Source organism: Acinonyx jubatus, chromosome C2, assembly GCF_027475565.1.
Source record: "Acinonyx jubatus isolate Ajub_Pintada_27869175 chromosome C2, VMU_Ajub_asm_v1.0, whole genome shotgun sequence".
Classification (NCBI taxonomy): Eukaryota; Metazoa; Chordata; class Mammalia; order Carnivora; family Felidae; genus Acinonyx; species Acinonyx jubatus.
The window spans coordinates 81,724,525-81,746,570 of NC_069384.1; the positions used below are offsets into that span (position 1 = coordinate 81,724,525).

The following is a 22,046-nucleotide window of genomic DNA, read 5'->3' on the forward strand; positions in this document are numbered from 1 at the left end:
TGAGCAAGAAGAAACCCTAGGCTGACCAGAGCCCATATGGTCCCCAGTGTGGTGTACTGTCCAACAGATCATTCAGTGATTCTGTATATCAGGAAAGATTTCCAAGTCTTGGGGGAGTAAACAGACCAACAATTAAAAAGTTCTGAGTAGAAAACCAAAAGCTCTTGGAGGGGGTGACGAACTTAGACATCTCCAGGTGTCCTTCTCTCCCATCATGGATAGAACAGTTGCCATGGAGAAGGAATCAACAAATGCGCAAAGCTCAAAAGTGTACGCATCTCAGATGGTGTCAGTTTTTGCATGGGAGAGAACAGTTCATCCACACTACAAATTCCAGCATGCAGTCAAGGGAATGGTTAAGTAGAAATTGTAATTTACTGAAATACTAACCTGGATTAAATGTAATGATCAAAATGAAGAACCTTCTGGCACATGAAAGAGTCAGCACCCAGAACAAGATATGCCGAAGGGACCAAAGACAAAGGCTTAATAAGGGTTCTCAGCACAGTCAGATGAGAGACAAGGTTGGCAAAACTGCAAGAAGTATATAGCCAGTAAGTTCCAGGCATCCACTATCAGCATTGGACTTACTTCAGGGCAAATGCAAATAACTCCTGGGCTTCTCCAATGTGAACTAATCTGTCCATATTGAGAATCTACCCTTCCCAAAACATCGTCAGACTTATTCCATCCCTTCTTCCCTTTACACAAAAAGCAAAAAACTGTGGCAACCAGAACACTCTTCTCTCTATTCAACTGCATGCCAGTTCTCTCTTCTGCTACCCAGGATAGCCAGGATGGTCTGCTATGCTACCCCACAAACTATTACTGGTAATTAAGTTTCCCCACTCTAACCTAAATCCAGCCTTCTCCAAAACCCCAAATCTGACTCCACGTAAAAAAGTTCTACGAGTCCATGAAAATTCATTCCAACCCCCATTGCACCTTCTGTCCATCCCCCCCCCCCCACAGTAAAGCAAAACACCTTTTCCTCCCCCCTGCAGAGACCATCCATTTTCAACCCATTTCCCTAAATACTATTTCTAACACCTCATGTAAAGACCTGAAAATGATAGGGAAGGAAATACCCCAGGCATCCCAGCAGGGGGACCAGCTCCCATGGCAAAACCAGGAGATCAAAAGAGAAAACTGCTTAATACACACTCACAATCTTTCTGGATTGTTACCCTGAATCTCCTAGGGGAAATAAGAGTCCAGAGACTTTCTCAGAGACCTCAAATGCCAGGCTAAAAAGCCAGCTCATATTCTGGAGTGCTTCTACAAGCATCACCACTTCCTCCATTTTGTTTTTGCCCAGTTTTAAGTTAGGGACTGCAGTCAGGCTGCTCCATTGTCCTAGAACTGGACTGCCAGCCTCATTGGTATTGCTGCCTTGTCCACTTCATTGGTCTGTGCAGCAGCTGCCTGTTCAGTGGTACTGGTGAGAACCCCCACCACTCACCCTCCCTCCCTGCATTGCATAATGCAATGTAGAGCAGACACCTAGCTCCTCCACCTGTTCCTATAACCACCAAATCTGTTCTTCCTATTCTCTTCATAGTCATGTCCCATGCCTGTATCTAAAAGCTTCCACCCAAAGCTTCCACAAAAATGATGGACATTTCCAGGATATGCAAGTGACTCATTTAAATCAACGTGATCTGACTTCCTAAGAGACTTAAAGTGTTGGAAGGACACAAGCAGGGCTCCTTGCCCATTCAAAATTCTATGCCAAATGGGTGGTATCTTCCGGTGCTGGGGTGCCCTCAGGAGCCAAAAGCACAACACTCTCCCAGACAGAAAATCACTTTGGAGGATAAATGTTGGGGTAGTTACCCAGAAGGCTGAGATAACCCTAAACCCAGATACCAAAAGGCTGTGATAGATCCTACATTGACATGTGATCATCTGGCTGTGGGCCAGAAATATAATATACCACAGGCAAAGTAGAAAAAATGATTTTAGGGTAAATGCAAAAGACTTTTTTTTTAAGGGCAGGGCAGAAACGGATCTGAAAAAGTAAAGTTTAATTTAAAAATCATATACACACAAAACAACTTCTCATCCATTTTAAGCTCTCCCATTGGGTCTTTCACAGGCAAGTTTCCCATGGAGTCCAGACCACCTAAAGATGCACCCACAGTGGGCAGACAGACAGCCCCTCCTGAACAGGTGGTCAACAGTTACTGCTCCTCAGGCTTGAATGAATGAATGTCCAAGCCCTAAGTGACTAAGCAGCAAGGTTGGCTTCCTGGGTGCTTCAGAAGGCCAGTTTCTTCATCAGCAGATAAACTCTGGAGTCCACTTCAAATCCGTGCAGGTTGTTGGCATCACCCTGCAGCCTCATGAGCAGGCCCCCATACGACACGTAGGCAGAGCTGAAATGGAAGGCCCCAGTCCCATGAGTCTAAGCTCTGGAGCGGCTACCCAGTGGCTCCCCATCCCAGCTTAAGAAAGAGAGGCACCCTTCTAGCGTCTGGTCATTAGGAACCAAAATTCAGACAAAGATGAATGCACAGATATGTGCATGGCAGTATTCCGGATATCAAACAAAGGTGGAAAATGCTACATGCCCAGAGTAATGGAAATGATCAAATGAACTAAGATAGATCCATTTACTGGAATGTTATGCTGCTATTAAAATGTTTAGGAAAAGCCTTAAACTGACATAGGGAAACCCATTTTACATAACTTGAAGCAAAAAGAGCAGAAGAAGGGGCGCCTGAATGGCTCAGTCGGTTAAGCGTCCAACTCTTGGTCTCGGCTCAGGTCATGATCTCACGGTTCATGAGGTGGAGATTCACCTTGGGCTCTGCACTGATGGCACAGAGCCTGCTTGGGATTCTGTTTCTCCCTCTCTCTCTCTCTCTCTCTCTCTGCCCCTTCCCCGCTTGCACTCGCTCTCTCAAAACTAAATAAATACTTAAAAAAAAAGAGAACAAACAACATGATCTCAAAGAAAAAAAAGTACACAGGAAAAACCTAGAATACTCAAAAATGTTTATGTAAAAGATTCCCTTTGGGTATGGAATTATAGGTGATTTTTTTTTTTTTTTTTTTTTTTGCTTCCTCACATTACTTCTCTGCTTTTCAAATTTCTTACCAAGAGCACATATTGTTTTAATAAGATTTTAAAGAACAGCTAAAATAGTTGGGCAGGGAAACCAAAGAACTAGGGATTGGATTGCAGAGTAGCAAAACACACACACAAATAAACAAAACCAAAAAAGTCTAGCAGTTTAATCACTTAATGCTGCATTTAGTTCCTGGGGAAGCAACCTGCCTTTGCACTTCACATAGCAAGATCATCGGCTTCTCACTTGGACCCCTGGGCCCTGAGGTCCTGACAAAGGGCCAAGTGAGCAGCCTACATTTCAGACTGGAAACTGTTCCCAGAACAGTCCCGTTCTGGGTCCTGCCTAGGTCTGAGGTGCCTGGGGAGAGACACAGAAAACATGAGCACGGCCCAGATTTTCAGAGCATGGCCCAAGGCAGGGGGACAAGGGTCTCACAAGACCATGGAACTTACAGACGCGTTGCTGCCTCAGTAGAAGTTTCGTCTCCCTCAATCCTGTATACTTTCCCATACATTACATACTCAAATTGGTCAGCCCTGTGAAACAACAATAGCAAGGTTATTCTTAAAAAAGTAGTTAACAATAACGAGAGGCCCTTTAATAATGGTAACTGACAACTAAGCGTCAACATTATGAAAACGGACGTCTTCCAGATACAATGCCATTTAGTCCTCACAGCAACCCAATGAGCAAAGCAGGACCATGCATACTTTACTGGTGAGGAAACTGAGGCTGAAAGAGGTTAGGTTGTTCAACAAATAAGTGGTAGGGCTGAGATTTGAACTCCGTGGAATTCCAAAGCCTTTCCATCACACCAAACTCTCTCCCAAGATGCAAGGTTCACACAGCTTAGGTCACTCAGTGGTCATTTCCTTAGCCATCAATAAACTACAACCCACAAGCACGTAATTACTGCTTGGATAAACACCTGGCTGTTCAAATTCTTAAGTGTAGCAATTTCCTTAAGGTTACTCAGATTCTGCTGATAATCATTTATTCCACAAATTAAATAAGGGTCTTTTCATACTACTTATCTACTTAATCTTCAGGCATATTTCAAGTGCTCCCTTCTTCACTTCCTCACCTGGAAGGCCTATCATCTGTGGGGTTGTATTCACCATCATCCAGGGTACCATCTTCATATAAGGTACTGGCTATGACCAACCGGAACTTGTCACCTGAAAATAATGGCAATACCTGGGAGTGAAGAACGGCTAAAATGTCAAAAAGCCTCCTGCTATTGTCTGTGTTCAATACTTACCCAAGTCTACAGGGTAAATCTGGATGTTTACATCTAAGATTAGGTCCATCTTGAAAGATTCACTCTCACAATGTAGTCGAGACACTGGAGGGAAGCAGAGAAAAGAGTGGCATGGGTAATTGCCAGGCTCCAGCAAACGCTACAGACCCCGCTTTGGGGGATTATATGTAATTGAACACTCAGTCTAACCCAGTCTGCATCCACTAGCCTCTCATCTGCTCTCAGAGAAATGCAGAACCAGACATGTCAGAAAGAAAGGGAAGAAAACTATGGCAAGTGGACAGAATCCCAGAAAAAAACAAAGGTCCTCTGGCAATAAATAATATCCAGGTTCTAGGCCTGCCTGGGTGATTAAGAAACAACCTGACTTTGGGCAAGTTATTCGTTCATCCAAAGGTTTGTCTTTCGGTGCTGGCTGCTGTGCTGAGTGGATTATCGGGACTTGTAAGAACTGGTGTTTGTCTCGAAGAACATCTCAGTCTCCAAGTAAAGGAAGAGACATCAAGGAGGAACACTTCAATAATTGTTGATCAGTAACAGAATAAAGACGTGTATAGCAATCAGTCAATTCTGACTAAGGGAGGACGTCACAAAGAACTAAAAATTCTTAGGACACTACAAGAATACAAGCTCTGAAGTCTGATTACTCACAATGTCGCCTTGGGTAGGCTACTTAACTTCTAGGAGCAAACTGGGTAAGTCACCACCTACCTCATGGAGGCTCTTGAAAGGAATAGGTAGGACAAAATGTGTGTAAGGTGCTCGATACAGCGCCTAGCTCAGAGTGAGGAGCGATTAGAAAGGTGCCCAGGAGTTTATCAGCACCATGAGAAAAAGCCAGCCAGGCACAGGGCACAGCATATGTGAAGCCAGGCAGAGTTCCGAGTCTCCGTTGTCCATCTATAAAATGTTTCCCGAGGGAGAGTCCTCTATCAGGAACTGCCGGTAGGGGCAGGCCACGTGGGTGGGGTGGACAAGGGGCCCAGGGGCGTGTCCCCGAGGAGGTTAGCCCCTTCCCCTAAACCGCCCCTACGTACACCTCACTTACCTCGGTCAAACTTCTTGCCCTCCGGGTCAATGTCTTTCACATCAAAAATATCCTCAAACAGGATGCCCGCCATGGTGAAACAGCCACGAGAGTAGCAGAGTGGCTGAGACCTCTACCACGACTAAGGGTACGCGCTTCCCCTCGCGTGGAGGGATGGTAAAAGCGCCTAGAGTGGCAGCAAGTGACTAGAATAACGCATGCGCGCCGACAAGGAGTAACGCCACCACTTCCGCTGCCTGGCTCTCGGGGCTTCCTAACTTCCGCCCCGAACGATTGCTTCCGAGAGTCCTCAGGATTTAGGGCGGGCCTCAGGGCCATATAACTCCGCCCCAGGGCGGGGACACGACTAGTCCCACCTCCGGCCGTGGTGGCGCGGTTTCTCGCTCCCTGATGAGGCTCTACTGCGCCCTCTTGAGAGTCCGGGTTGGGAAGACCAGAATGCTTGCGAGCCTACCCCAGCCAGGGACCTTGATCCTTGGCCCAGAGAACCCCGGCCCTAGCCCTATCCTGCTGGTCCGCGTGCCCGCCGAGGGCACAGTCCTCGCGGAGGGCAGGAGGAACAGAACCCCGCCCCCAGCGCGCTGACCCTGCAGAGCGCGGGGCCCAGTCCCTCCAGCTGGCACCGAGGTCCCCCAGCCCGGCCCCGGCTGACTTGGCCCTGCTGGATGTCACCTGAGCTGGGTTTGTACAGTTTGGGAATTTGCCATGATGTCACTATGGGGAAAAGGAAAGCCTGCACTTGTCCCCTCCACTGGTACCGCACCCTCCCTACCACTGCCCTCTTCCCCTGGACCTACTCTCTTCCACAGGATCTCTTCAGCCTGGCATTAACCTCATCACACTGCTCTCCTCCTGAGCACTGCCCCTTCCGCTTGGTACTACCTGTTGCCCCACCACTGCCTTCTCCCTCCAGACGCTGATCTACATGCCCCTTCATCCTGGCGCTATCCTCTCCCACGAATACGAGCTCCTCCCGTATATTGCCCCTTCCTCTCACACTGCCCCCTTCCTGGGCACCGTCCTCCCTCCTGGGCACCGCCTGTGCCTCCCACATGCCCCCTCATCCTGATCCTGCCTTCTCCCGCACACTGCCTGTTTCCTGGGCCAGAGCCTCTCCTCTGACACAATCTCTTACACTGCCCATCCACTCTGTGCTCACCCCACCCTCTGCTCTATCCTTCTTTAGACCCTGGTAGAGAATGCAGATCCCCAGCAGGCTGTTCCCCATGGTGGTGAGACGTCAGTAGCTACTCGAGTTTCTCCTTGGGACCTGCCAAGGAAAAGCGACCTCTGTACGCCCACACCCTCCTCCCAGGAGCGGCCTCCCGGCACCTAGACATCTCTTCCCTCCGGCCTCAGCCCTTCACCTTCCCTCCCCACCTCCACCCTGGTGCACCCCACAGGCCGGGTTACTCCAGGTGCGACTCCCAAGAGGACCAGCAGGTAAGGGAAGGAGGAGGAAAGAGGATGAAAGAGATCGAGAGTCTCAGTTCCGAGCATCACCCCCTCACGCCCGCTGTCTGGGCCTAGCGTCTCCCAACGAGTCCCTTCAGCTTTGCTTCTCACCCTCGACGGAGCAGAAGGGCCTTGCCAGGCCCGTCTGGCCCCTCCGGAGAAGCAAGAGAGGGCGCCACTCCTGAGAGATTGAGCGCAAAGAATCTGATTAAACGGTTCAGCAGACCCCGGCCCCAGGCCCTGCTGAGCCCCAACGTCTCCGGCTCCTCCTGCTCCGGCACTGGGCGCCGCGGGCCTGGCCCGGCCCTACCACGTGCCAGCGGACCCGCCCCCGCTTGGCCCCAATTGCCCCTCTCAGTTCCCGGCCTTTGAGCAGAGGGAGCGCAGGTTAGCACGTTCCAAGCGCCCCCTGCCGCCTCCCCGGAGCCTCGGAGGCGGCCTCAACGCAGACCCCCGCCCGGCTGGGCCGGCCCCTGTGGATGGCCCGGCGGGCGGAGCAGCACAAGAGGGCACCGCCCTCGGCCCGCCCGCCGAGGAGGGGACGCGAGCTGGAGGTTGAGCCCGAAGCGCCTGCACCGGGCCCGCCGCACTCTGCACTCGGCCGCCCGGGCGGCGGGGACGGGACGGGTGCCGGCGCGGGCTCTGCCGGCCGGGAGCCGAGTCCGGGCCCGAGCCCGAGCCGCACCGGGAGGCCAGAGGACTGTGGGCGGAGATGGCGGCCGCGTCGGCCGCGACAGTGGCGGAAGGGATGGAGCCGCGGGCGCTGCAGTACGAGCAGACCCTGGTAAGTGAAGCCGAGCGGAACCCTCAGGAGTGCACTCCGGTACCGCTGCTCTGGGTTCTCCTTGGAAGCGCGAGGCCCGGGGGCCTACCCTAAGCCCGCCCCAGAAGTGAGCTGGGGAAACTGAGGCTCGAGGGCCTGAGAGGCTGGAGAGCTAAGGGGGGGGGGGGGGGTTGGGGAGGGGGCTGCAGAGGACAAGGACATCAGGTGCTTGTCCCAGGTGTCCTTCTCTTTACCACCCCCACATACACACGTTTTCTCTGCTCCTCCTGGACTGAAGTCTCAGCACCCCACTATCCCTCCCCAGCACCACTCACACCCTTGAACTTTTTCTCTCTACCCTCCTATCTCCACCATCCAAGACATTCCCTCTATCCCCACTAAGTGTGTGGCACTGTACTAGAATTAGAAACAAGACTGTGTGGAAAGATGGCTCAGACCCAAACCTAGCCCCCAGCCCTTACCCCTGGGGGACTGGCAACCCAGCATTGGCAAGAAGCCCTCAGGGGATTCTCTGGGGGGAAAGAGCTTTTCCTGTACACTGCCCCCCCCCCCACTCTTGGTACAGGAGCTTTAGGGAGGATGGGTCAAGCGAGAATGGGTGTGGGAATTGGGACCTTTGTCCATGCTGACTGGGTATCCAGCCCCCACCCACTTCAGGGGTGTCCCTTGACCTCATTAAAAGCAGGGGTCCTGGGGCTGTGAGCTGACTCATGGCTACCATTACAACTTAGCGTTTGAGAAGCCTTTTGCCCCTTCTTGTGTCACTAGGCCGAGGACCCAAACTCTAGGGAAGGGAGTGGGCTGGTGGCTCCTTTTTACCAGCTTGGGTTGGAATTTGCTCTGGAAGGAGGCTGGGAGGGAGCCTCTCCAGGAGGAGGGGTCCTGGGTTGTAGCTGGGGCTGGGAGGTGCCCTGTTATAAGAGAGAGACTGGATGAAACAGGATGACAGGGAGAGGTGGCAGGGGCGGGGGTGGAGCCAGGGGAGAGGGGCAAGCCTTCGCATTGTGGGGGAGGTGTCTGTCAATCTGTCCTGGCTGAGAATGGGGCTTTGGTCAAAGAAGCCAGGCACCTGACCTCTGAAATGGTGTCTATCTGTTGCACCAGCCACATCCCCACCTCCTTTGCCTGGTCTCTATCTCTGGAACGAATCCTCAGGGTCATGCTGTCTCCCGAACACTCTCTGCTCCAGCCTCTCCCCCTTCTCCTTCTAATCCCTTTGTCTTCCTCATACACACTCACCTCCCCCTCCTACACTGTGTCTGCCTCTTTGTACTCTACTTTCTTTCTCTCTTTTCCTCCTTCCTTCTTCCCCTCTTCTCCTTTCTCTTCTCTGCCTTTCCCCTGGCTTCTCTTTTTCCCTTTCCCTCTCCTCCCTTTCCTCATTCTCTATCACTCTCTTGCTCTGTCTCTATCTTTCCCTCCCTCCCCCCCACCACCAACCCCAGCCCCAACAGGAGCCCTTTGTGTCCCGAAGCTCTGCGGGTGGCAGCCGGAATCTACTCCTCCCCACCCCCCAACACACGCCCAGCTTGGCAGGTCTAGCTGAGGCTCAGCGACTCTCACTCTCCCGTCCCAGCACCCCAACATCCCCAGTCACAGCCCAGCCATCAGCTTCTGCCGGCCCCAACCCACCACTGGACTCAGGGCAGCCCCAGAGTGGGACTGAAGCCACCAGCATTCTCCACCCACCCAGAGACTTTCTACTCCCAGCTGGGCTGGCAGGCTGTGGGGGGGGGGGGGGTGGTTAGGGGTGGAGAATGGGGACAAGGGGATTACGGTGGATGGGAAGGGTGCAGCTGAGTTGGTCACAGGCTAGAGGCCAAGCGGGAACGTGATAAGGATTGAGGCCCCGCCTGCTCTTAGGCCCAACTCAGCTGCCCCCAGCTCCATGAGGCCCTCATTGTTACCCTTCCGTCCTTGACCATCCCTTATTCTCTGACCTTCCTTCCTCCCACTTTCAGACTGCCTTAGGTTTTTCCATCTTTTCCTCCTCTGGGGCCTTCCCTCCCACTCCTCCTCCTCCATGCTCCCTGGGCAGGCCTGTGAGAAGAGGACGATTATTCTGCCACCCCCAGTGCTGTGCCCTGTACCTTGGCTGTCCCCATTACTCTGGCCAGGACAGCCCCCACGGTCTGTAATGTGCATTGTTTCCACACCCCAAGCCAAAGTGGAAACTGTGGGTTCAAGAAGGGGCATATAATATAGAGTCTGGGAGAAGGGGAATTGATGCAGGGGTCCCCACTCAGCGCACATCTGCTAATGTCCCCATATTCCCTGTTCCTCAGATGTATGGCCGGTATACTCAGGACCTTGGGGCCTTTGCCAAAGAGGAAGCTGCTCGGATTCGCCTGGGAGGGCCCGAGACCTGGAGGGGTCCACCTTCCCCTCGGGCTCCCCCAGAGCTCCTTGAATATGGACAGAGCCGTTGCGCCCGATGCCGCAGTGAGACCTGGGTTGGGGCAGGAGACCTGGCTGTGCTGTGCTGTGCTGTGCTGTGCTGTGCTGTGCTGTGCTAAGGGGGACAGAGGCCATTAGAGCTACCCATTGGGAGGTTGAGGGTTGGGGGGCAGAGGTGGGAATACTTTGGTGCTAGCCTCCCCTCCTCCCCGCTCCATTCTTCCCTTCCCTGCTCCCAGTCTGTTCCGTACGCTGCCATAAGTTCCTAGTGTCCAGGGTTGGTGAAGACTGGATCTTCCTGGTCCTGCTGGGGCTCCTCATGGCTCTGGTCAGCTGGGCCATGGACTATGCCATCGCTGCCTGTCTGCAGGGTAAGGACAAGGGCTGGCAAGGGGAAGGCTGGGAAGAACCAACCTGCTCTCTCCATGCCACACTTGTCCAAGCATCTTGGCTACTTGGCCACTGACCACTTTCCCCAGCCAGCCTGACTGCCTCCTCTTCAGGCATAATGACTGCCACTCCCATAGGCCACAACTTCTTGCCTCCCTTCTCGAACTGCCCCTCTTCCCTGTTGTGATCTTTGTCCCAATGAATGCCCTGTAAGGCCGCCTCCCTACCCCTCTTGCCCAGGCTGTCTGTGATGGATCCATTCTCCCTGGGACAGCTTGTCATATCAGTGTGTCCCAGTGGCTAGGTGGGGACTGGGTGTGTGCATCTAGGGTCCAGCAGCTCATCTTCTCCCCACAGCTCAACAGTGGATGTCCCGAGGCTTGAACACCAGCCTCTTGCTCCAGTACCTGGCCTGGGTCACCTACCCCATCGTTCTCATCACTTTCTCAGCTGGATTCACACAGATCCTGGCTCCTCAGGCTGTCGGTACAGTAAGAAAGAAGGGGAGGGCAGTGATGGGACCTCCTGAAATGGGCACATCAAATGACTCTCCTGGGACCATAACTTCTCCAGGGTCTGGCATCCCTGAGATGAAGACCATCTTGCGAGGAGTGGTGCTGAAGGAATACCTCACCCTGAAGACCTTTGTAGCTAAGGTCATTGGGCTGACCTGTGCCCTGGGCAGCGGGATGCCCCTTGGCAAAGAGGTAACTCCAGATTGGGGATAGAAGGAGTCTGACCCAGTGGGGGAAGAAGATAGGCCAAGGTCAAGGTGTGCCCCTTCCCCACTCACCATTTGCTCCCACACCCCCAGGGCCCTTTTGTGCATATCGCCAGCATGTGTGCTGCCCTGCTCAGCAAGTTCCTCTCCCTCTTTGGGGGCATCTATGAGGTAAGGGAGACCCTGGGGGAAAGCAGAGGGGGAGGGGAGGCTGCTGAGGCCACGCTGACACCCATTTCCACCACTCTTGCCAGAATGAATCCCGGAACACAGAGATGCTGGCTGCTGCCTGTGCCGTGGGAGTAGGCTGCTGCTTTGCAGCACCTATTGGAGGTAGGCGGTCAGTCCAGCCCCTCAGCCCTGCCCCTGGCCTCACCTCCTTTGCCCCTCTCATCTGGGTCTGAGTCCTCAGGCAGGGCCCAGGCCTCATGTGGCACTCTGCTTTGCCCCCCCACAGGCGTCCTATTCAGCATTGAGGTCACCTCCACCTTCTTCGCTGTGCGGAACTACTGGCGAGGCTTCTTTGCTGCCACCTTCAGTGCCTTCATCTTCCGGGTCCTGGCGGTCTGGAACCGTGATGAAGGTGGGGGAGACCTGGGGGACGAGAGGAGCCCCTGAGATGGCTCGGGTGAGGGCCCTCAACACTACACCTGCCTCCCTTTGCTACTCTGCTTTCCTTTCAGAGACAATTACGGCTCTCTTCAAAACCCGATTCCGGCTTGACTTCCCCTTTGACCTCCAGGAGCTGCCAGCCTTTGCTGTCATTGGGTGAGGGGAGCTCAGGGAGCTGGGGTGCATCGGAGAGGAGGAGGTAGAAGAGGGAAGACCCCCTTTCACCCTGGTACTTCTCCCCTCTCTAGTATTGCTAGTGGCTTTGGGGGAGCGCTCTTTGTCTACCTGAACCGGAAGATTGTCCAGGTGATGCGGAAGCAGAAAACCATCAACCGCTTCCTCATGAAGAAGTGAGTTGGACCTGGGCTCCTCTCTGAGTTGTGCGATGGTCATAGTAGGGTGAGAGGGCCACCCTACTGTGGCAAAGAGTAGCCCAGTTAAAGATAGCACTTCATTGAGAAAATCAGCCAATGGTGTTTTCCGGAATGATTGAACATTTTGGCTTTTATATGAATTACCTCAAAATTGGCACTTTTGAATTTTTAGTCAAGGCACTTCACATCAAAGATTAAGACTTCCATGGGGCACCTGGCTAGCTCAGTCGGGAGAGCATGTGACTCTTGATCTTGGGGTTGTAAGTTTGAGCCCCACACTGAGTGTAGGGAGTATTTAAAAATAAAATTTAAAGGGGCACCTGGGTGGCTCAGTCGGTTAAGAATCCTACTTCAGCTCAGGTCACGATCTCATGGTTCTTGAGTTCGAGCCCCGCATCAGATGAGCTCAAGCCCCACTCCAGGCTCCACACTCTCTCTCCCTCTCTCTCTCTCTCTGCCCCTCACTTACTCGTGCTCTGTCTCTTAAAAATAAACAAACAGATAAGTAAATATTTAAATATATATATTTTTTTTCTTTTTTTTTTTGAAAAGACTAAGGCTTCCGGGATATCTGGGTGGCTCAGTTAGTTAAGCGTCTGATTTCAGCTCAGGTCATGATCTCACAGCTCGTGAATTTGAGCCTCACATTGGACTCTGTGCTCACAACTCAGAGCCTGGAGCCTCAGATTCTGTGTCTCCATCCTGCTTCAGATTCTGTGTCTCCATCTCTCTCTGCCCTTTCCAGTCACACTCTCTCTCAAAAAAAAATGTTTATTAAACAACAACAACAACAAAACAACAACAAAAACCCTAAGGCTTCCTTAGGCCCTTGGCCTGGACAGATGGCACTGCTTCCTGGAGAGTGTTTGAGCCTTAGTTTCCCCGCCCCCCCCACCCCGTTGAAGCACGGAAATGGGTGAGATTTTTTAATCTCCAGAGCTTAACTCTCTCATTTGTGAACTTGAGGAGTGGGAGCGGGAAGGCCCGAGATGGGACTTTTGGGACTGACGTCTTTCAGAGAAAGGGCAGCCCACTAAACCTGTTCCTTCTGGCACCTTTGGTCAACTTCATGAGTGACCGTAGCTTTTCCCAACACTGACCTTCACTCTAAGTCACCAGAGAGAAACAAAGGCATAAACTTCTCCATACTGTCACACAGTGTGCCCTTTGGCTGGGCTTCTGAGAGCATAGAGAGGAGTCACAGCTCAGAAGTGTCCAAGAGAGGGCTGGAATGGGTTGGATTTCTGCTACCTACTTGGGGAATTGAGGGCCAACAGAAAGGCATTTGGGCTTATAATAACCCCAGACAGCCATCACCCTTGGGTCCATCATATCACGAACAGCAAAAGGGACCTTCTCTCAGAACTGTGTGCTTTTATGTAAGCATGAGGCTCTGCTGCGACCTCAGCCCTGAGGTATGTGAGGGCACCCAGACTGTTACCAGTCTGTAGTAGGTACACCACCCATGTTTGATGCTGTGAAACCTGTATCTCTAGGCGCCTGCTCTTCCCAGCTCTGGTGACCCTGCTCATCTCCACTCTGACCTTCCCCCCTGGGTTTGGACAGTTCATGGCCGGACAGGTAACTCCAGGCAGAACAGACACTTGTGCTTTCCCTTGGGATATATCCCCTCTAAAGCCAACAGTCTCTGCTCTCCTTTGGGCCCCTTCCCTTCATCCTGGCTGTTCCCCAGCCTGAGGCACCGTGTTCACCTACAGCTCTCACAGAAAGAGACTCTGGTCACCCTGTTTGACAACCGGACGTGGGTCCGCCAGGGCCTGGTAGAGGAGCTAGAGCCACCGGGAACCTCACAGGCCTGGAGCCCACCACGTGCCAACGTCTTCCTCACCCTGGTCATCTTCATTCTCATGAAGGTAGGGCTCTTACATGTGTAGAGCTAATGCCAACCTGGGCTTCCTAGGTGCCAGACATTGTTCTAAGCACTTTCCATATAGTCATTCCTTTTAAGTCTCACAACACTATGAGAAAGGTACTATCAGTAGCCCTTTTTTTAAGATGGGAAGTCAAGGCACAAAGAGGTTACATAATTGTCCCAGAGCTAGACCGCAGAGTAAGATTTGAACCCAAGCCATCTGGTTCTGGAGTCTTCCTTTCTTTGATCCTGGGGGATTCTGGGATAGCTGGGAGCTTGTGCCTGATTGATAAGGAAGGTAGACGCCCCAGGGTGAAGCTGGGGGCTGCCTGGGGCCTGGCAGTGCCTCTACCTGTTTGAACCACCTCCTGCCTGCAGTTCTGGATGTCTGCACTGGCCACCACCATCCCAGTGCCCTGTGGGGCCTTCATGCCAGTCTTTGTCATTGGTGAGTCTTCAGCTGCCTATTCTCCTAGCCTCAACCTTCCCACCCACTCGCCGTCCCCTCTCTGCCTGGGAGTGGGTTTTGGTCCAGCCTCAGCCCCAACCCCACCCCCTGACTATCCCCTGTACTGAATGACCCACTGGCCCCTCCCCCACCTTCTGACCCTCTCTCTTCCTAGTGCCCCCACCCTCCCCCTCCACTACCTGTTTCTCTTCCCACCCCCCTCCCTGAAGGAGCAGCATTTGGGCGTCTGGTGGGCGAAAGCATGGCTGCCTGGTTTCCAGATGGGATTCACACTGACGGCAGCACCTACCGGATTGTGCCTGGTGGCTATGCAGTGGTGGGTAAGTGCTCCAGGTCCCCATCTGTCTCCCAAGACCCCTGGCCACAGGGTCTGAGGTTCTGGTGCCCCCTGCTGGCAGGAACCCGGCTTCGCTCAGATGCAGAAGCCAGTCCCTAGTAGTGTACTGGGCGGCCTGGCAGGTCCCCGGTAGTGTACTGGGCGACCTGAAAGGCCCCCAGAGGACCATCCCTGGATGGGGAGGGTCATCTGGGACCTGAGCACCCTGAGGTGACTGAAGATGGCTACCTCCAGGGGCAGCTGCACTGGCAGGAGCAGTGACACACACAGTGTCCACGGCTGTGATCGTGTTCGAGCTCACAGGCCAGATTGCCCACATCCTACCCGTCATGATTGCCGTCATCCTGGCCAACGCCGTTGCCCAGAGCCTACAGCCCTCACTTTATGACAGCATCATCCGGATCAAGAAACTGCCCTATTTGCCTGAACTGGGCTGGGGCCGCCACCAGTATGGAGGGCTGGGCAACAAGGGGGGTGCGGGTGAGGGTCAGAAGGACCCCCTCAGACCCACCTCCAGCAAAGTCCTCAGACAGTGAAGCTGGGAGACCAGCCACCTTGCTCTCTCCTGGCCAGAGCTGCCCTGTCCACATCCTGGGGAAGCCGCAGCTAGCCCCACCTGATCAAATGAAGGCAGAAATACTCCTTGGCTCTTAGCCCTTGTCCCCATGGGCTCTGGGGCCTTCTTATGGCTCTGATGGTAGTGCTCTGGGATCCCTTCCCCATCATGATCACAAACTAAGTGCCTTTCTCTACCCTCAGGCAGTACCGGATGCGAGTGGAGGACATCATGGTGCGGGATGTTCCCCACGTGGCCCTCAGCTGCACCTTCCGGGACCTTCGATTAGCACTGCACAGGACCAAGGGCCGCATGTTGGCCCTAGTGGAATCCCCTGGTGAGACCAGGAGGGATCCCTGGTGCTGGGGGCATCTCCCAGGGTCGCTGCTCAGGAAGAGGGAGGGAACAGGAGCTCAGAACCAGTCTCCTTGGTTGGGCCAGCATTTGCCAGCCAGGGGTTCCCTCTGGTGCGTGGTCTGTGTCCAAGACCCCACTCTGGGTGTGAAAGAAGGCCGGGGGTGAGTAGGAGGGCCTCACCCCCAGCTCCTGAGTCCTCCCACCTGCTCTACCCAGAGTCCATGATCCTCCTGGGCTCCATTGAGCGCTCACAGGTGGTGGCATTGCTGGGGGCACAGCTGAGCCCAGCCCGCCGACGGCAGTACATGCAGGAGCATCAAAATGCCCAGACCTCTCCACCGTCCGATCAGGAGAGTCCCCCTAGCCCTGAGACCTCCGTCCGCTTCCAGGTGAGCAGGGGAACCCCACAACCGCACAATCTTCCCAGATGTCACGTAGACTGGGAGGGCAATACAGAAGTCATCTGGGGCCATAGCCTCACCAGCCCCTTCCTGCCTCTGCAGGTGAACACAGAGGACTCAGGTTTCCCTGCAGCCCCGGGGGAGACTCACAAGCCCCTGAAGCCTGCTCTCAAGAGGGGGCCCAGCAACACCATGAACCTCGGGGAAAGTCCCACAGGTGGGCCTCTCTCCCACTGGCAGAGCCAGAGTACGGCCCCTGAGATCCAGTGGGAGCCCTACCCAACCTTTTTGCTTGAGCACATCCCAGCTAAGAGGCTGCCCAGATGGGCCAGGGGTAGAACCAGGACACCTCTCCTCTTGCCCTCCTCACCTCTCCTGGTCCTCGCCCTCAAAGATGACATTGCCCCCGGGGCCTTGTGTTTGGGAACACAGGGAACATGGAGCAGGCAGGCATTGCCCTCAGGAGCCTCTTCTGTGGCAGTCCACCCCCCGAGGCTGCTTCAGAGGTGAGTAGTCAGAGTCTCTGTCTCTTTCTTTCCAGCTCTCTCTCTGACACTGAGACCACCCCTCCATTAACCCTACAGAGCCTGCCTCCATTGTCCCTGCTCTTCTGCCCTCCTAGATGTCAGCTCTGTCCCTGCTGTGTGCTCTTCCTCTCAGCTCCACCACTTAACCCTCACCTCCCTCCCTGTAACATCAACTCCTCTTCTCTCTGGCTCTAACAAAGTTGGAGAAGTCCGAATCATGTGACAAGCGCAAGCTGAAGCGGGTCCGAATCTCCCTGGCGGTAAGTGTTCACTTTCTTCCTGCACCTCAGGAGCACTGGACAGGGAGGGCTGTGGGCTAGCGGGATAAGCCTCCCCAAGCCGGGGGGTACACCCACCTCCCCCCAGCCACTAGCTGCCAACCTCTGTCCCTCTCTCCTAGAGTGACTCAGACTTGGAAGGCGAGATGACCCCTGAGGAGGTAAGGTGTGACTGGACTCTGGACCCTGTTTCTTCCTGGGAGTGTTCAGTCATCATCTTGGCTGCTGTCCCCATGGGAGGGACCATTGGGTGGGAAAAGGGGGAGCCAGCTTTCAGGAAGGTGAGAGCAGCTATTGGCACCTTCCCCCTAATCCTCTGTCTCATCCTCTCAGATTCTGGAGTGGGAGGAACAGCAACTAGATGAACCTGTCAACTTCAGCGACTGCAAAATTGACCCTGCCCCCTTCCAGCTGGTGGAGCGGACCTCTTTGCACAAGGTAGGGTCAGTCGCCAGGGGCTGCCCTGAGCTCTCAGGAGCACAGGGTGTGGGGATCTAGGTCCTCCCACAGTTTGGACTCAGGCAGGTGTGGGGAAACAGGGTAGCAGAGGGTGGGCTCTGTGCTGTGTTTCAAACATATTGCCTTAAAGGATGGGAGGCCGGGAGTCAGGGCCCCTTAGCCTGTTCCTGCCTACCGCAGGCATCATTTTTCCTCTGCTCAGCCTTGCCCCCAGGGAACTCTGGGCCAAAGCAGCAACAAAGACAGGGTTTGAGCTGGGTGGAAGCCAGAGGGCCAGGCCAGGGTCAGAGCCAGGCAGGAGACTGCCAGCACCCAACAAGGCTGATACACCCACAACTGAAAAAAAAATGGGTGAGAAACAGGCAGGATAAGAAACTCTAATAAACAAGCTAGCAAATATCCAAGTAGGGGTGGGGACACTGCAGAGAAGAGATAAACAAAGATGAGAAACGCCCAGTGGGGGGCTTGGAATGTCAGACCCCAGAAAGTCTGACTTAATAATGTAGGCCAAAGGAAAACTGGTAGGTACACAGGAAGATAGCTCAGTAGAAGGGCAAAATGGCCTGCAGACAAGGGGAGAAAAGTTGAGTGCAGACAGGTTGGTGGAGGGTGAGGCTGACACTCAAGGAGGGCTGGGGCTCTCTGTGGAGGACTTTCTCGGGGCCTCCCCAGCATGGACAGTGGCCTCATTGGGCATCTTCAGGCTTCTAAGCGAAGGCAGGAAGTGCAGGCACACCCAGCAGGGTGCTGGGGTAGAAACCGAGCAGAGCATTTTAGCCAAATTGTTGACAGATTTAAACGTGCAAGCCTCCAGGGCATGGGGATGCAGGCAGTGGAGGAATACTCCCAAGGTCTGCATTTCCAGCAGCTAGCCGAGGTGCAAGCTGAGCCTAAGAGCCCAGACAAGCAGAGGCTGGGCCAGGAAGGACAGGGCACAAAGAAAGAGAAAAGCAAAAGGTAATTTAAAAAAAAAAAAAAAAAAAAGCAAAAGGTAATAAAGGAACTTAAAAGCCTTTGGGTAAAGACATCAGATCAAAGTGACTGGGGAACTACAGTACAGTTGCAAGAAAAATATATATAGACCTGAGAATACACTGAGTTTTTATTTAAAGCCTTTCTTCCTAAGAACTCTAAAGCTTTTCTATCGTGTTGCCATTTTTTATAGTGTCCACTATGTGCCAGCCACTTGCTAAGCTCTACACACGTTTAATTTAATCCTCACAACTGGACTGTAAAATGGATACTGTGATATTCCAGTTTTTATAGATGAGGACATTGAAATTCAGAGAAGTTAAGCAAGTTGCCTAAGGTCACACAGCTAGTAAGCAGCGCAATCAGACTGGAATCCAAGATGGTTTGACCCAAAAGCCTTGGGATTTAACCATTTTAATACATGGGGAGACTGAGGCAGTGAAGAGGTCACTTGCCTGAGTCAGTACAGCAGAGCCAGGCCCAGAGCCCAGATTCCCTGGCCACAATCCCAGGATTCTTTCAGAAGGCCACGCTGTCCCTCTCCCTGTCAATTCACTGTTCCCAAGCCCAAGATGTACAGGCCCTCCAATGGGCTCCCTGGTGTCTAATTAAATTAAAATGAAAAAGAACAAAGTAGGTGTTTGTTACAAACTTAAAAATCAGAGGAAGAGAAGAAGCCTTTGAGAAACCGACTAACAAAAGTACAAAGAACTAGAAGTGATAAGAACATAAAAGATGAGAATTCAAAATGGCCTTGTAGGCCTGAAGAATCAATTAGTAGTAGCCCAGTCAAGTTCAGGAGGGGAACATTCACGGGGAGAGGGAATCCACTGGAGACTATTTAGGGACCTATGAGACTAGAGCTTGCCAGCCATACCAGCTACTTGCCACATTCATTCTGAAGCCACCTGCAGACAAGCAGGGGCAGGGGAGGCTAGGATGCCAAAGCTAAGCCAGCCCAGCTTTACCTAAATCCTCAGCCTGCCATGTGTTAGCTAGCTGTGTAGCCTTGGCAAATTTCTTAGCCTCTCTGTGCTTTGCTTTCCTTATCTGTAGAATGGGGCTCAGAGTACCTACATCATAGGTTTTTCTTTGGATAAAGGACTTGATATGGGATACTTAGAACAGTGCCTGGCCATAGCAAGAGTTCAATATATGTGAGGAATGACTTCTACTACTGCTTATACTAAGAGGCAGACAGCGGGAGACTTGAGGGAAGGGTTGAAGTATCCAAGAAATTGGTGTTTTCAGAAGAAGATGAGTGATTATGTGAGGCTGGAAGCTAGAGTGTCTAGCAGAATCTGAGACCACTGGGATGGCCTTAGGCAGAGTCTTGTGGGCTATTCTGGGGAGTATGGGCTCTAACTCAAGTTTGAGAAAGCTCATAGGATGGCAGAGCCATGCTGAAGGGAAGGGAGACCAAAAGCAGAACCCATGAGGATGTTGTGGCCTGGTCCTGGTAAGGATAGTGAGGGAATCAGCATGGCCAAGATGTTCAGGAAGCAGATCGGCAAGGCTTGGTGACTGCCCGGGACCAGTGGTTTGCAAACCTAAAAGCCATAGAGTCCACCAGAAGCTCATTCTAATTAAGATTGTGGAGAAAAAGAAAATCCAGGGGGAACAATTTAATAGGATCCTTGGGAGAAGATAGAGGGATTATTAAACCATAAGAAGACAAAGCTAGTGGATTAAAACAGAAAATCTGATAATATAGGTTTCCCTTTGAAGTCAGATGAGGAAACTAAAAGGTAACATGTAGCGTGTAGGATTCAAGTTAGATATGAGGAAGAACTTGGTAACCCCAACAAGTTATGATAAAGGTATTGAAGGAACGTAGAGAAGCTTATTCTAAGACTGAACTTCTAACTGCTTTGTAAGTACTGTCATGCCTTAAATGGAGAGTTAGGAAAGCTCTGGAAGCCCTCTAATGATTTAGCAACTGTATAAGAAAATATTTTTGAAGCTTTCAGATGGCTATAATGAGTTCTGAGTAACTAGTATTCAAAAAGCTGGGTTATTAATGCCCATTTTGATTCAAACATTAAGCCAAGAGACTTTACAAGTAAACTGAAAACACTGCGATAAGTGATAGGCCAAAAATTCCAGGAACTGCTGTGTCAGTAGTGTTTTTCAAGACATCTGGCCCAAGAAAATCTACTTAGAACACAAGGAGAACTGGTTGACAATTCCTGAGCCCTTGGTGATTACATTTGAAAGTTGGGGGGAGAGTCCAAAGCCAGAAAGACATGGGAGTTTGTGGTTGACTGTTGTTTCCCTGGACTTCAAGCTACATCTCAACAGCACCTGGGATGCTACTTGGGCCCCAGAAAAGGCAAACTGTATGTGAGACGTAGAGTGCTTCAGGTCATGATTGAAATGTCAGAGCCACGGTAAAGGACATTTTAACTGCCAGCCTGCTGGAGGCAAATGGGAAGCATGTGTCAGCTACTAAAGTGGGGTGAGAGGCACAAAATTCAGGGCCAGTACCCCTAAAGGATATGGAACATCCCTGCCAGATACCTCTGTGACTGATTGGACATCTGCACAGGAGCGGGGCTGTAGAGGGATGAAAACTATCCTTCTATAGAGGGATGAAAACTCCTTCTGGAGCTGCAAAGTCACGTCACCACTGAGCCTCATACTGCCTCTCCTGTAGAATGGGTATCTCAGAACAGTACTGAAGTTACTAATTTCAGAAAGATCTCGCTCAGTGCATGGCCAATCATTACATGTCACATTTGAACAGTTGTTCTGTCCTCCATCATCCTCTTTCTAACATGGGGTGAAGAATCCTTCCTCTGTTTCTCCACCAAATAAGCAACCTAAAGATTCCCTCTATCAAGTTTCTGAGGCCTGGCTGCAGAAATGTCCTCACTATTCTTTTCCCTCTGGTGGCCCTCCCTTCCCCACCCCCCATCTATGTATGGCACCACTCCTATTCCCCACCCCGGCCTTGTCCTGGGGCCCTCTGGCCTGTAGATGGTGTACATGATGTACAGTGTATTTTCTCCCCACCCTGCAGACTCACACCATCTTCTCACTACTGGGAGTGGACCATGCTTATGTCACCAGTATTGGCCGACTCATTGGGATCGTCACCCTAAAGGAGGTGAGATGATAATGGCCATCAAACCATTTCTGCTTCCAAACAGGCATGCAGGCTTGTTTGTGTCCAGTTCACCTGGGGTAAGTGTTGGGGTGGAGTCTGAGCAGGGAGCTCAGAGTCCACACATCTGACCCTCTACCCTTTCTAGCTCCGGAAGGCTATCGAGGGCTCTGTCACAGCACAGGGCGTCAAAGTCCGGCCGCCCCTGGCCAGCTTCCGTGACAGTGCCACCAGCAGCAGTGACACAGAGACCACAGAGGTGCATGCACTCTGGGGGCCCCGCTCCCATCATGGCCTCCCCCGGGAGGGGAGCCCTTCTGACAGCGATGACAAGTGCCAATGAACCCCCTCAGTGGGTGGCCTAGGATGGCAGTGGCTGTGGCTGTTGGTCTAGACCGTGAAGCTCTCCCTTCCAGTCCTGGGGTGCCAAGCTCCTCCTGGTTCATCCTACCTGGAATCTGACCCAGTGCCCACCTGTAGCAAGTGTTCCATGGGCAGGAAGATCAGCATCCCCCTGGCAGGACAGGGGTGGAGTCAATTGACCCTTGCTCCCCCTTTGAGGGGGAAACGGGTAGAACTAAGATGGGTTTAT

The 22,046-nt window shown here is 52.6% G+C and overlaps 2 protein-coding genes across 4 annotated transcripts; one reads left to right on the forward strand and one right to left on the reverse strand.

The window, feature by feature from the left end:
- Nucleotides 1-2,012: 2,012 nt before the first annotated feature.
- On the reverse strand, nucleotides 2,013-5,976 carry POLR2H (RNA polymerase II, I and III subunit H). 2 transcript variants are annotated; one of them, XM_015081990.3, is made up of 5 exons: nucleotides 5,387-5,976; nucleotides 4,339-4,422; nucleotides 4,162-4,255; nucleotides 3,530-3,613; nucleotides 2,013-2,378 (listed from the first exon to the last, which is right to left on the reverse strand). In XM_015081990.3, exons 1-5 carry the CDS (start codon nucleotides 5,457-5,459, stop codon nucleotides 2,261-2,263), a joined length of 453 nt encoding a protein of 150 aa, XP_014937476.1. In that variant the 5' UTR covers nucleotides 5,460-5,976; the 3' UTR covers nucleotides 2,013-2,260. The 2 variants fall into 2 exon arrangements, with proteins under 2 accessions (XP_014937476.1, XP_053077112.1); XM_053221137.1 differs by lacking the exon at nucleotides 5,387-5,976 and adding an exon at nucleotides 4,703-5,326 and having other exon boundaries at nucleotides 4,339-4,424.
- Nucleotides 5,977-6,652: 676 nt separating this feature from the next.
- CLCN2 (chloride voltage-gated channel 2) lies at nucleotides 6,653-21,867 on the forward strand. 2 transcript variants are annotated; one of them, XM_027061291.2, is made up of 24 exons: nucleotides 7,117-7,625; nucleotides 9,911-10,067; nucleotides 10,262-10,393; nucleotides 10,770-10,898; nucleotides 10,986-11,119; nucleotides 11,227-11,304; nucleotides 11,388-11,466; nucleotides 11,591-11,716; nucleotides 11,817-11,901; nucleotides 11,994-12,095; nucleotides 13,616-13,700; nucleotides 13,838-13,993; nucleotides 14,371-14,440; nucleotides 14,671-14,781; nucleotides 15,033-15,246; nucleotides 15,558-15,691; nucleotides 15,928-16,100; nucleotides 16,215-16,329; nucleotides 16,545-16,618; nucleotides 16,840-16,899; nucleotides 17,040-17,078; nucleotides 17,251-17,355; nucleotides 21,371-21,457; nucleotides 21,603-21,867. In XM_027061291.2, the coding sequence occupies exons 1-24, from the start codon at nucleotides 7,554-7,556 to the stop codon at nucleotides 21,795-21,797; spliced, it is 2,712 nt and encodes a 903-aa protein (XP_026917092.1). In that variant the 5' UTR covers nucleotides 7,117-7,553; the 3' UTR covers nucleotides 21,798-21,867. The 2 variants fall into 2 exon arrangements, with proteins under 2 accessions (XP_026917093.1, XP_026917092.1); XM_027061292.2 differs by lacking the exon at nucleotides 16,840-16,899 and having other exon boundaries at nucleotides 6,653-7,625.
- Nucleotides 21,868-22,046: the final 179 nt, after the last annotated feature.